The sequence below is a fragment of the Rhinoraja longicauda genome, chromosome 18 (genome assembly GCF_053455715.1).
Source record: "Rhinoraja longicauda isolate Sanriku21f chromosome 18, sRhiLon1.1, whole genome shotgun sequence".
NCBI classification, from domain to species: Eukaryota; Metazoa; Chordata; class Chondrichthyes; order Rajiformes; family Arhynchobatidae; genus Rhinoraja; species Rhinoraja longicauda.
The window spans coordinates 38745105-38760014 of record NC_135970.1 but is presented as its reverse complement, the minus strand read 5'-3'; the positions used below and the strand labels follow the sequence as shown (position 1 = coordinate 38760014).

The window sequence follows — 14910 nt, the reverse complement described above, 5'->3', positions numbered from 1 at the left end:
GTCGATTGCCAACAGTGAAGATCATTGAGTGTCAGTGCAAGGCGGGAAGTCCATCATGCAACGCTCTGCCTGAGTGCACTGTATGATGATTTTGTTTAACCCTCTGGAGACATGCACGGTAATCTCCAGCACTGCGGCCTCTCACTCCAAACATCTGCTCACGTTCCAAGCGGGCTATCCATCTCAATGGTTTGCTTGTCAGCCGAAAGCAGGGCCAGGGCTGGGGATTGAGGTGGAAGACTTAAGAAGATGTCGCAAATCCCATTTTAGACTTTACACTTTGTACAGGGGTGGTGCAGCGGTAGATTTTTTAGATTTAGAGATACCGCGCGGAAACAGACCCTTCGGCCCACCGGGTCCGCGCCGCCCAGCGATCCCCGCACACTAACACTATCCTACACCCACTACGGACAATTTTTACAGTTACCCAGTCAATTAACCTACATACCTGTACGTCTTTGGAGTGTGGGAGGAAACCGAAGATCTCGGAGAAAACCCACGCAGGTCACGGGGAGAACGTACAAACTCCGTGCAGACGGTGCCCGTAGCCAGGATCGAACCTGAGTCTCCGGCGCTGCATTCGCTGTAAGGCAGTAACTCTACCGCTGCGCCACTGTGCCGCCCTGGGGGTAGAGTTGCTGCCTGACAGCGTCAGAGACCCGGGTTCGATCCCGACTACGGGCGCCGTCTGTACGGAGTTTGTACGTTCTCCCCGTGACCTGCGTGGGTTTTCTCCGAGATCTTCGGTTTCCTCCCGCACTCCAAAGACGTGCAGTTTTGGAGGTTAATTGGCTTCAGTGATATTGCAACTTATCACTGGTGTGTGGGACAATGCTAATGTGCAGGGTGATTGCTGGTTGGCGTGGACTTGGTGGGGCCAAAGGGGCTGTTTCCACACTATTTCGCTAAACTAAACTAAAAACTAAACTAAGCTTTAGAGATACAGAGTGGAAACAGGCCCTTCGGCCCACCGAGTCCGTGCCGCCCAGCGATCTCCCCGTACACTAGCACTATCCCACACACGAGGGATGATTTACAATCTAGAGAAGCCAATTAACCTACAAACCTGTTCGTCTCTCAGTATAAGCCGTTGATTATTGGTGCTCTTTGGTGGTGTTGGGTTCAGTTTTGGTGTAGTTTCGAGATACAGCGCGGAAACTGGCCCTTCGGCCCACCGAGTCCGCGCCGACCAGCGATCCCCGCACATTCACACTGTCTGCACTCATGCAGGACAATTTATATTTTTTTATACCAAAAGCCAATTAACCTGCAATCCTGCACGTCTTTGGAGTGTAGGAGGAAACCAAAGCACCCAGGGAAAACCCACGCAGGTCACGGGGAGAACGTACAAACTCCGTACAGACGGCGCCCGTGGTCATGGTTGAACCCGGGTCTGTGGCGCTGTGGGGCAGCAACTCTACCGCTGCGCCACAGTGCCGCCCTGGCATTCAGTTGAGGTGTCTGGGGTGGTCTGTGCGTGGGATGGGCCAGATGGCAAGGCAGGTGTGTGGAGGGCAGTTGAAGGACTAACAGCGAAGTTGAAGGAAACAGGTGCTGAAACAGTAGCAATGGTGGAGACTACCCAGGTATTGTGGTGAAGCCAGATAACGGTATCCAATGGTAGACGCAGAGTGCTGGAGTAACTCAGAGGGTCAGGCAGCATCTCTGGAGAGAAGGAATGGGTGACGTTTCGGGGGAGGTTCGCCCAAGAAAACCCGCACGTCTTTTGAATAGTTTTGCTTTTTTAGTTTAATAGAGATACAGGCCCTTTGGCCCTTCGGGTTTGTGCCAACCAGTGATCCCCGTATACTAGCACAATCCTACACACCAGGAACACTGTACAATCTTTACCGGAGCTATTTAACCTACAAAGCTGTACATCTTTTGGATGGTGGAAGGAACCTGGAGCACCCAGAGAAATCCCATCTGGTCACGGGGGGGGGGGGGGGGAAGGCACAGACAGCACCCGTAATCAGGATGGAATTGCTATTGAGGGCGTGCAGCGTAGGTTTACTAGGTTAATTCCTGGAATGGCCGGACTGTCATATGTTGAAAGACTGGAGCGACTCGGCTTGTATACACTGGAATTTAGAAGGATGAGAGGAGATCTTAACGAAACGTATAAGATTATTAAGGGGTTGGACACGTTAGAGGCTGGAAACATGTTCCCAATGTTGGGGGAGTCCAGAACCAGGGGCCACAGTTTAAGAATAAGGGGTAGGCCATTTAGAACTGAGATGAGGAAAATATATTTCAGTCAGAGAGTTGTCAATCTGTGGAATTCTCTGCCTCAGAAGGCAGTGGAGGCCAATTCTCTGAATGCATTCAAGAGAGAGCTAGATAGAGCTCTTAAGGATAGCGGAGTCAGGGGGTATGGGGAGAAGGCAGGAACGGGGTACTGATTGAGAATGATCAGCCATGAAGGTAGTTGAGGCCAGAAGGTAGTTGAGGCCAGTTCATTGGCTATATTTAAGAGGGAGTTAGATGTGGCCCTTGTGGCTAAAGGGATCAGGGGGTATGGAGAGAAGGCAGGTACGGGATACTAAGTTGGATGATCAGCCATGATCATATTGAATGGCGGTGCAGGCTCGAAGGGCCGAATGGCCTACTCCTGCACCTATTTTCTATGTTTCTATGTTTCTATCACATTGAATGGCGGTGCTGGCTCGAAGGGCCGAATGGCCTCCTCCTGCACTTATTGTCTATTGTCTATTGTAACCCGAGGTCTCTGGCACTGTGTGGCAGCAACTCTACCACCCAGCCAGCCCCTGCTGATCCAGTGATCACATCTCTCCTGGTTCACTTCGAGTCGGCCTCGATCCAACACTCTCCACTGCCTCTGTGCCAATTCATAATGGACACTATTAACTCAATTTGGAAGGCAAGCTGATGTAGAGTGCCCATTTGATTTGCACTTGTCTCCAATAATCTAAACACCCGTCGATGTGAGTTTGTGCATTAAGGAATATTAAATTTGTTCAGTTCTGGTAGCAATCAATGGCCAACACAAAAAACGTACATGTCAGAACGTGCTTAGTAGTTATATTTGGTGTAACGGTAAAGTACGAGAAACTCCATTGCTTTAAAGTGCCCACTGGCCCTGCCTTTAACCATTGACATGGCTGCCCTCAGTGAATCAACTGCAATTTGGCAATGAACAGGCAGGTCGTTTGAATCATTATTTTGGTGAAAGCAACCCCAAAAAAACAGCAATATATAAAAGAAAATCCACCATGCATGCATCCAGGATAAAACTAAATCAGAAATAAATTGAACAATCCATGCGCGAATAATAGACAATAGACAATAGGTGCAGGAGGAGGCCATTCGGCCCTTCGAGCCAGCACCGCCATTCAATGTGATCATGGCTGATCATTCTCAATCAGTACCCCGTTCCTGCCTTCTCCCCATACCCCCTGACTCCGCTATCCTTAAGAGCTCTATCTAGCTCTCTCTTGAATGCATTCAGAGAATTGGCCTCCACTGCCTTCTGAGGCAGAGAATTCCACAGATTCACAACTCTCTGACTGAAAAGGTTTTTCCTCATCTCCGTTCTAAATGGCCTACCCCTTATTCTTAAACTGTGGCCCCTTGTTCTGGACTCACCCAACATTGGGAACATGTTTCCTAACATGCCTCTAACGTGTCCAACCCCTTAATAATCTTATATGTTATATTATCTTATATGTTATATTATCTAATAACGTGGATAATTTGTGGCAGATTGGGATGCAGAGGCAGCAAGTAAGTTGGAAAAACTAACAGAAAGATCATCGTTGTTTTTCTGCAAGAGGAATTCAATACAGAAACGGAAGAGCTTATTGTTTCAGTTACGTTTTCTCCTTCGACACTCCCCTTGGATAACATAGACACAAAATGCTGGAGTAACTCAGCGGGACAGGCAGCATCTCTGGAGAGAAGGAATGGGTGATGTTTCTAGGCCAGACCTTTCATCAGATGAAGTCTGTCTTTGGTGTAAACCAGCACCTGCAGTTCCTTCCTACACCATAGAACAGTGCAGCACAAGGGACAGGCCATTCTACCCACAATGTCCGTGCTAAACATGATCCCAAGTTGAACGAATCTCCTCGACCTGCACATGATCCGTACCACTCCATCAACTGCATGGCCTTGTGCCTATCTATAAGCCTCTTGAATGCCACTGCTGTGTCTACTTCCATCACCACTCCTGGCAGCACATTCCCAGAACCCTCCACTCTGTGTAAGAAGACTTGCCTCATACATCTCCTTTAAACTTTGCCTTTCTTTCCTTAAAGCTGTGCCCCCCTTGCCTTTGAACTTCCACCCCGGGATAAAGGTTCTGCTTGTGCAAACTCCGTACAGACAAGCACCCTTAGTCAGGAGTGAACCCGGGTCTCTGGCGCTGTTAAGGCAGCAGCTCTACCACTGTGCCACCGCTCCGCCCCCACCTCAGTTGCAGTCATGCTATTGTTAGAGTGCTGGCTGGTAACAGTGGACCTCACAGTCAGTGGCCAGCTCAGTATACCCTGAAGAATACCTTTGCATTCCCTCTCTCTCTCTCTCTGTCCCTCCCCCACCCTAGTCACCCTGCTAGTTTCACTGTTCGTATCCCTCCGTTATCATCTCTTCGCCAGCCAACAGTGGAGCATTGTGGACTCCACCTTTCTTTGGCCATCGGTGCCGGCTCTGATTTGTTCTGCACCTTTTAATGCCTCTAGTCTCCCTCTCTCCTGAGTCTCAGTCTGAAGAAGTATCTAGACCCGAAACATCACCTATTGCTTTTTGTCAGAGGTGCTACCTGACCTGCTGAGTTACTCTGGCATTTTGTGTCTATAATTCAGTGATAAAACCACTTGACTTCTTTAAGATGGGGTAGGGTCATCTACCATTTCTCAAGACCATTCTGCTCTCGTGTCGTTTAGTTTAGACATACAGCACGGAAACAGGCCCTTCGGCCCACCGAGCCCACACCGACCAGCGATCCCCGCAACACTAACACTATCCGACACATTAGGGACAATGTACAATTATACCAAGCCAATCAAGCTACAAACCTGTACGTCTTTGGAGTGTGGGAGGAAACCGGAGATCCCGGGGAAAAGCAACGCAGGTCACGGGGAGAACGTACAAACTCCGTACAGGCAGCACCCGCATTCAGGATCGAACCCGGGTCTCTGGCGCTGTAAGGCAGCAGCTCTACCCGCTGCGCCACCGTCTTCACCAGTTTTGCTGGGAGTGGTCAACCCGTTAAGTATCTGCGATGGTGCATGGGTGCGACCCATGGGAAGTTGAAACCTTCCCACTTTTGGACCAGCAAATGTGGCTCCACATGGGAGTGTGAACACAGAGCTAAAACAGGAAGATATCAGCGTGGGGATCTAACACCTGAGCCAGGTGTGAGCATGAGTCTAACTTTCTTCATTCCATCTGTGCCTTGCTGACGCTCGGGAAATTAAAACGCTGAATCCACCAGTTTTGATGACACTGAACCTGACATTAGAGGCCATTTAACACGTCAAAAATGGGCGTATTTTTTGTCCAAATACACCTCCGACAAGGTGGCACGGAGGCGCGGCGGTAGAGTTGCTGCCACACAGCGCCAGAGACCCAGGTTCAATCCTGACTGCGGGCGGGAGCTGTCTGTGTGGAGTTTGTACGTTCCCTGGGTTTTCTCCAAGCGCTCCGGTTTCCTCCTACGTTCCAAAGGCGTGCAAGGTTATGGGTTAATTTGGTTGGTTCTGCAGATTGCCTCTAATGTGAAAGTGAGATAAGATAGAGCAAGTGTATGCGTGACTGTTAGTCGATGTGGACTCGGTGGGCCGAAGGTCCCGTATCCATGCTGTATCCATGCTGTATCCATGCCGTATCCATGCTGTATCTCTGAACTAAACTAAACTAAACAATTCTCCCACAATGTTGAAGCCATTACCTTCCAGCATTTTTTTTTTTTTTGCCTCTGCATTCACAGATACTGCTTGAACTGCTGAGTGCATCTAGTTTCAGAAGACGTTGGTGTGGCCAACTTTAGAGTATTGTGTTCAGTTTTGGTCGCCACGTTACAGGAAAGATGTTGTTGTCAAGCTTGAAAATGATACGGAGAAGATTTACCAGGATGTTGCAAGGACTCAAGGAACTGAGCTATCGGGAGAGGTTGAGCAGGCTCTGTTCCTTGGAGCGCAGGAGGATGAGGGGTGATCTTGTAGGAGGTGTACAAAATCATGAGTGGAATAGATCGGGTAGACACACAGTCCAGAGAAAAAAGCATCGAGAACCAGAGGACAAAGGTTTGAGATGAAGGGGGAAGGATTTAATGGGAACTTGAGGGGTAACGTTTTCACACAAAGAGTGGTGGGTGTATGGAACGAGCTGCTGGAGGAGGTATTTGAGGCAGGTACTATCACAACGTTTAAGAAACAATCAGACAGGTACATGGATAGGCTAGATTTAGAGGGATATGGGCCAAAGGCAGGCAGGTGGGACTAGTGTAGATGAGGCATGTTGGTCAGCGTGGGCAAGTTAGGCCGAAAGGCCTGTTTCCGTGCTGTTTGACTCTTTGACTCTATGACTGTAGTAACTGGACTTCAGGTCCGATTAACACAACTCAGTCACAACAGTGTAATAGTAATGGGTGGCACGGTGGCACAGCGGTAGAGTTGCTGCCTGACAGCGCTTGCAGCGCCAGAGACCAGGGTTCGAGCCCGACTACGGGTGCTGTACTGTACGGAGTTTGTACGTTCTCCCCGTGACTGCGAGGGTTTTCTCCAAGTTCTTCGGTTTCCTGCCACGCTCCAGAGACGTGCAGGTTCGTCGGTTAATTGGCTTGGGGTAAGTGTAAATTGTCCCTAGTGTGTATAGGGTATGGTCACTGCGCGGGGATCGCTGGTCGGCGTATACGCTGCCGGGCAGTGTATATAGTCAAGGTGGGAGTGAAGATCCGGACTGGATCGTGTGTGGAATGTGCAGCATGCATAGTGAATGTGACGCTATATATATATAGTGAAGGTGAACTGGCATGCACAATCTACAGTTTGTATCGTGATATTTGTTCTGAACTGTATACAGAAATGAATTTCAGCGTACCTCAGCACATGTGACACAAAGTACCACTGACGTTATTCCTTCTGTGATTTTGCATCAGTTTATTCCATGGTAATCTGGCTTTCATTGCCGGCCAGGAATTTGTTTGGAGCAGCTCCATCCATTATCATTTAAGTGCTTCAGGGCCCTGCCATGCACTTGTTAAGAGGGCTTCCAATGCAGATTGAGTGTGTTCAGGGCACTGGAACTGGAGATGTTCCCAGTGCTTTCCTTGGCCAAGTGGTTTCTGTATTGTGCAAGAGATTTCAATGTCGAGCAAAGTAGGATTTCGCCAACCTTAAAATCTATTTGCTTCCTTCTCTTTTGCTTTACAAGCGACATTACGGAAAAAGAGGACCGGTGAGTATATCAACTCAAGAGCACGCTCTATCGGATCTTAAGGATAGCGGAGTCAGGGGGTATGGGGAGATGGCAGGAACGGGGTACTGATTGAGAATGATCAGCCATGATCACATTGAATGGCGGTGCTGGCTCGAAGGGCCGAATGGCCTCCTCCTGCACCTATTGTCTATTGTCTCTGTCGGATAATGATTCCTCCTGCCCTCCGATTATCTTTCATTCATTTGTTCTCCATCACCATCTATACCTCTCCTTTCTGCGTTTCCCCTGATTCTCAACCTGCAGAAGGGTCTCGACCCGAAACGTCACCTGTCCCTCCTGTCCAGAGATGCTGCCTGACCATGCTGACTTACTCCAGCTTTCTGTGCCTAATCTTCGGCTTAAACCGAAGGCTTGTATACACTGGAATTTAGAAGGATGAGAGGAGATCTTATCGAAACGTATAAGATTATTAGGGGGTTGGACACGTTAGAGGCAGGAAACATGTTCCCAATGTTGGGGGAGTCCAGAACCAGGGGCCACAGTTTAAGAATAAGGGGTAGGCCATTTAGAACTGAGATGAGGAAAAACTGTTGTGAATCTGTGGAATTCTCCGCCTCAGAAGGCAGTGGAGGCCATTTCTCTGAATGCATTCAAGAGAGAGCTAGATAGAGCTCTTAAGGATAGCGGAGTCAGGGGGTATGGGGAGAAGGCAGGAACGGGGTACTGATTGAGACATGGTCAGCCATGATCACATTGAATGGCGGTGCTGGCTCGAAGGGCCGAATGGCCTCCTCCTGCACCTATTGTCTATTGTCCAAACCAGCATCTGCAGTTCCTTCCCTCACCCCCGTGAGCTGGCCGAGTTCAACACCAACACTTGGCTGAGTTGACGTTCAGCTTGAAGTACACTGAGTGGAATCTCGACCACTGTGCAGTGTCCACTTACCACACTGCCTGCAGAGAGCGCAGACCTGGAGTTAGCGTGTCTCCCAATCGTGACTCTCATTTGGAAGCGTGCCGCCCGATAAATCCTTTCGAGCTCTGAGCCACCGTTGGCAACGTTGAAAATGGTTAGCGTGCGCGGAGGGAATTCCACGCCCCGCCACTCGAATGAATTTGGATGGAAGAGGCTCAAGTATTTAAGAGATAACTTCCTTTTCAGTCCCGTTCATAATTTCATCGTTCGGTGAAATTCCCAACTGCAGGCCAAAAAACTGCAGATCTCACAACAATGACTTGTTTCCTTATAGTCAAGGCTTCAGAGAGCTCTGGTGTAACACGATCCGTGTGCTGTAGAATGTTCCGGATTAATTAGCAGCCTTTCTAAAATTCCCAGTGTATGCCTGTCATGGAGATAGCTGTTCTGCTGAATTCTTCATATTCATATATAACCTGCACAATTAATTGTTTGCCCAACACGACACTTTGTAATCTAACCAAAGCGTTGAGTTCTCCCTGTGACCACGTGGGTTTCCTCCGGGCGCTCCGGTTTCCCCCCCACACCCCAAAGACGTGCGGGTTTGTAGGTTAATTTGTCCCTCTGCAAATTGTCCCTTGTGTGGAGGGAGTGGCTGGGAAAAGTGGGATAACGTGGAACTAGTGTGAAAGGGTAGTGTAAGAAAATAACTGCAGATGCTGGTACAAATCGAAGGTATTTATTCACGAAATGCTGGAGTAACTCAGCAGGTCAGGCAGCATCTCTGGAGAGAAGGAATGGGTGACGTTTCGGATCGAGACCCTTCTTCAGACTGATGTCAGGGGGCGGGACAAAGGAAGGATATAGGTGGAGACAGGAAGATAGAGGGAGAACTGGGAAGGAGGAGGGGAAGAGAGGGACAGAGGAACTATCTAAAGTTGGAGAAGTCGATGTTCATACCGCTGGGCTGCAAACTGCCCAGGTGAAATATGAGGTGCTGTTCCTCCAATTTCCGGTGGGCCTCACTATGGCACTGGAGGAGGCCCATGACAGAAAGGTCAGACTGGGAATGGGAGGGGGAGTTGAAGTGCTCGGCCACCGGGAGACCAGTTTGGTCAACGCGGACCGAGCGCAGGTGTTGAGCGAAGCGATCGCCGAGCCTGCGCTTGGTTTCGCCGATGTAAATAAGTTGACATCTAGAGCAGCGGATGCAATAGTGTGAAAGGGTGAGCGATGGTCGGCGTGGACTCGGGGGGCCGGCGGGTCGATTTCCAAGCAGCAGCTTTAGAAAAATCAAAACTAAAAGGTGTGACCTGGCCACAACGATTATCTCCAAAGCACTATTGACAGGTTAGCTATTAAAAGGCCACAAGATGTCACGACTTACCCATTTAAACTTTTTGACTATCACCTTGTGGACCCAGACCATGAATGTCGGTTGCAGCTACTAAAGTCCCCTCCTTGGAAATGGATGCTGTAAAATTCTGATAACCCGCGACTCGGGCGTAGCGGTAGAGTTGCTGCCTCACAGCGCCAGAGACCCGGGTTCGATCCTGACCACGGGTGCTGCCTGAACGGAGTTTGTACTTTCTCCCCGTGACCTGCGTGGGTTTTCTCCGGGTGCCCTGGTTTCCTCCCACACTCCAAAGAACGCGCTGGTTTGTAGGTTAATTCTCAAGTTCACAGGTTATAGGAGTAGAATTAGGCCATTCGGCCCATCGAGTCCACTCCGCCGTTCAATCACGGCTGACCTCGGCCTCTTAATCCCATTTTCCTGCCTTCTCCCCATAACCCTCTGACACCCGTTCTAATCAAGAATTTGTCCATCTCTACCTTAGAGACGTGGCCTCCACAGCCCACTGTGGCAATGGGTTCCACAGATTAACCACCCTCTGACTAAAGAAGTTCCTCCTCACCTCCTTTCTAAAGGAGCGCCCTTTAATTCTGAGGCTGTGCCCTCTGGTCCTGGACTCTCCCACCAGTGGAAACATCCTCTCCACATCCACTCTATCTACGCCTTTCATTATTCTGTACGTTTCAATGAGGTCCCCCCTCATCCTTCTAAACTCCAGCGAGTACAGGCCCAGTGCTGGCAAACGCTCATCATACGCCAACCCGCTCATTCCTGGAATCATTCTTGTAAACCTCCACTGGATCCTCTCCAGAGCCAGCACATCCTTCCTCGGATATGGGGCACAAATAATTGGCTTTGGTATGACATTAAATTATCCCAGGCGTGTTGGATAGTGTTAGGAAAGCACCGATACTGCAGGGCCTGTTTCTGCGCTGTATCTCTAAACTAAAAAAAACCTAAACTAAGCTGACCCACTGTTTGGCGATTACGGCGGTTTGGCATCTTGTTCACCGGTTAGAGTTTGCCCTACCCATGATTCACCGGGCTCCGGTCCCCACATTCCATTCGTGGGCCCTCTCTTCAATCTAACCTGGCAAATTTATTTTAGTCACAAAATGCTGGAGTAACTCAGCAGGTCAGGCAGCATCTCGGGAGAGAAGGAATGGGTGACGTTTCGGGTCAAGACCCTTCTTCAGAAGAAGATGCTGCCTGACCTGCTGAGTTACTCCAGCATTTTGTGAATAAACCGATTTGTACCAGCATCTGCAGTTATTTTCTTATTCTAAATTTATTTTAGTATTGTGTAACTTTTTTTTTTTCGAAAGTGAATTTAAAACATACGGTGGGATTTAATATGGAATAAAAACCCAAATGGCCAAGTATATCTGTGCAGGAAGGAACTGCAGATGCTGGTTTTCACTGAAGGTAGACACAAAGTGCTGGAGTAACTCAGCAGGTCGGGCAGCATCTCTGGAGAGAAGGCATCAGGTGACTGTTTCGAGTGGAGACCCTTCTTCAGACCGAGAGTCACGGGCGAAGGAAACTGGAAAGGTTCAGAATAAATTAGACCCTTCTTCAGAAACGTCACCCGGAAACCTTTCTCCGTAAAAGCTGCCTTACCCGCTGAATTACTCCAGCATTTGATGTCTGTCTACGGCCAAGTATATCCGCCAGTCCAACACGGAGTGTGCTGGGTAATCAGAGGTTTTTTATTGCATTTTCTAACCCGAAGAACTCAAACATGCAAATGAAAGGTCAAGTGAGAGATCTATACTCTAATCCGAACAGTTTCATGTGGATCAAGTCATGTTGAAGAGGTGAATGTTTGTAATTGGGATTTACAGTCGACAATTCAAGCTCGTTGACTGAGATGTAATTAATTTGTTTTGTGCATAACTGCATTGTCTGGTGAAAATGGTTTCACTTCGTTCAAAGATGAAATGATTTTTTACAATCAAATAATCTGATCTTTTGGTCTCTGCCAAGCTCCTTCTAAATGCATGGAACTTGAACCGTGTAATTAATTAATATAGAGTGACTGCTCTACCTCAGCAGATTGGTCATGAAATTTACTTTAACAAAAGCAAAGGCTACTTAAGGCTTAATTTTTCTCACCACACCAATATATCCTTTCTGTCATCTTCATGTGCAGGCATAGTCATAGCGTGATACAGCGTGGAAACAGGCCCTTCGGCCCAACTTGCCCGCTCCGGCCAGCTACACTAGACCCACCTGCCCGCGTTTGGTCCATATCTCTCCAAACCTGTCCTATCCATGTACCTGTCTAACTGTTTTTTAAACGTCGGGATAGTCCCAGCCTCAACTACCTCCTCTGGCAGCTCGTTCCATACACCCACCACCTTTGTGTGAAAAAGTTACCCCTCAGATTCCTATTAAATCTTTTCACCTTCACCTTACACCTATGTTCTCTGGTCCTCGATTCACCTACTCTGGGCAAGAGACTCTGTGCGTCTACCTGTGTGGGAAGGAATTGCAGATGCTGGTTTACACCGAAGATAGACCCAAAATGCTGGAGTAACTCAACTCCATTCCTGGAGAGAAGGAATGGGTGACGTTTTTCGATTCGAGAAGTGTCTGAAGACGGATCTCGCCCTGAAATGTCACCCACCCCTTCTCTCCAAAGATGCTGCCTGTCCCGTTGAGTTACTCCAGCATTTTGGGTCTATCTTTGGTATAAACTCTCCTTGTTCAGAAGTGATCACACTCCCTTAAATAACTGGGCCTTCAACTTTCACGATGACTCCGCAATGACAATAGACAATAGACAATAGGTGCAGGAGTAGGCCATTCGGCCCTTCGAGCCAGCACCGCCATTCAATGTGATCATGGCTGATCATTCTCAATCAGTACCCCGTTCCTGCCTTCTCCCCATACCCCCCTGACTCCGCTATCCTTAAGAGCTCTATCTAGCTCTCTCTTGAATGTATTCAGAGAATTGGCCTCCACTGCCCTCTGAGGCAGAGAATTCCACAGATTCACAACTCTCTGACTAAAAAAGTTTTTCCTCATCTCTGTTCTAAACGGCCTACCCCCTTATTCTTAAACTGTGGCCCCTGGTTCTGGACTCCCCCAACATTGGGAACATGTTTCCTGCCTCTAACATGTCCAACCCCTTAATAATCTTATACATTTCGATAAGATCCCCTCTCATCCTTCTAAATTCCAGTGTATGCAAACCCAGTCGCTCCAGTCTTTCAACATATGACAGTCCCGCCATTCCGGGAATTAACGTAGTAAACCTACGCTGCACGCCCTCAATAGCAAGAATATCCTTCCTCAAATTTGGAGACCAAAACTGCACACAGTACTCCAGGTGCGGTCTCACTAGGGCCCTGTTCAACTGCAGAAGGACCTCTTTGCTCCTATATTCAACTCCTCTTGTTATGAATGCCAACATTCTATTGGCTTTCTTCACTGCCTGCTGTACCTGCATGCTTCCTTTCAGTGACTGATGCACTAAGACACCCAGATCACGTTGTACGTCCCCTTTTCCTAACTTGGCACCATTCAAATAATAATCTGCCTTCCTATTCTTACCACCAAAGTGGATAACTGAGTAAGGGTGTCAGGGGTTACGAGAAGAAGGCAGGAGAGTGCGGTTGAAGGGGCAGATAGATCAGGCGTGATTGAATGGCGGAGTGGACTTGATCGGTCGAATGGCCTAATTCTGCTCCTGTGGCTTATGAACTTATAAAGTATTAGCAGCATCTTAAATTGAATTGAATTGAATACATTTTATTAGCCAAGTATGTTTAAATACAAGGATTTCTTTCCTTGGTGCTTTGCTCGCAAGTAACAACATGACATACAGGAAACAATTAAGAATAAAATATTATAATTTAAACATGTGAAGAATGAAATAAAATACCAGAGCACAAGGAGGCTACAGACTTTTGGTTGTTGAGTAGAGTTCCTGTTCATGGGAAAAAGTTGTTTTTATGTCTGGCTGTGGCAGCTTGCAGTTATAGTATCTTTGAACTGTGCTGAGATTAAGTGATGCCAAATTTATTGTTTATTATTACCCACCTCTTCACTGTACCCTTCGTTTTCTTCTCCTTACCTCCATAGATCTTGATCCATCTCATTTGGAGGGTTTGAAGAGAAGGACTGCTTTTCAAACAACACTAAGTAAAAAGAAAAATCGACCCATGCACGAATTAACAACGCATGTCGCCTTGTGCAATAACGATGTGACTTGATGGCTGTGTGGCATTTGCAGCATTGTCGTGTGCCTGTGTTATTTGTGTAGAACATAAAGCAGCACAGCACAGGAACAGGCCCTTCGGCCCACAATGTTTGTGGCGAACATGATGCCAAGTTAGAGAAGGTTCACCAGATTGATCCCTGGGATGGCAGGACTTTCATATGAAGAAAGACTGGATAGACTCGGCTTGTACTCGCTGGAATTTAGAAGATTGAGGGGGGATCTTATTGAAACATATAAAATTCTTGAGGGGTTGGACAGGCTAGATGCGGGAAGATTGTTCCCGATGTCGGGGAAGTCCAGAACCAGGGGTCACAGCTTAAGGATAAGGGGGAAGTCTTTTAGGACCGAGATGAGAAAACATTTCTTCACACAGAGAGTGGTGAGTCTGTGGAATTCTCTGCCACAGAAGGTAGTTGAGGCCAGTTCATTGGCTATATTTAAGAGGGAGTTAGATGTGGCCCTTGTGGCTAAAGGGATCAGGGGGTATGGAGAGAAGGCAGGTACAGGTTACTGAGCTGGATGATCAGCCATGATCATATTGAATGGCGGTGCGTACAGGCTCGAAGGGTCGAATGGCCTCCTCCTGCACCTATTGTCTATGTTTCTATGTTTCTATGATCTTATCTACCACTACACGATCCATATCCCTCTGTTCCCTGCCAGTCCATGTGCCTATTGTTAAAGAACGGCGCAGCGGTAGAGTTGCTGCCTTACAGCGCCAGAGACCCGGGTTCCCTCCCGACTACACACGCTTGTCTGTGCGGAGTTTTTTACATTCTCCCCGTGACCGCGTGGGTTTTCTCCGGGATCTCTGGTCTCCTCCCACACCCCGAAAGACGTACAGGATTGTAGGTAAATTGGCTTGGTATAAGTGTAAGTTCTCCCGAGTCTGTGTAGGATAGTGTTAATCATATCATATCATATCATATATATATACAGCCGGAAACAGGCCTTTTCGGCCCTCCAAGTCCGTGCCGCCCAGTGATCCCCGTACATTAACACTATCCTACA

The 14910-nt window shown here is 48.1% G+C and overlaps 1 protein-coding gene across 1 annotated transcript in view; it reads left to right on the top strand.

Annotated features, from left to right (window-relative positions):
• The window catches only part of LOC144602179 (SH3 and multiple ankyrin repeat domains protein 2-like), a 154595-nt gene that overhangs the window by 90876 nt on the left and 48809 nt on the right, over window positions 1-14910 (top strand). The window contains exon 5 of the mRNA XM_078414915.1: window positions 13761-13820. Coding sequence (XP_078271041.1) covers window positions 13761-13820 — 60 coding nt within the window. The remainder of the gene's footprint in view (window positions 1-13760; window positions 13821-14910) is intronic.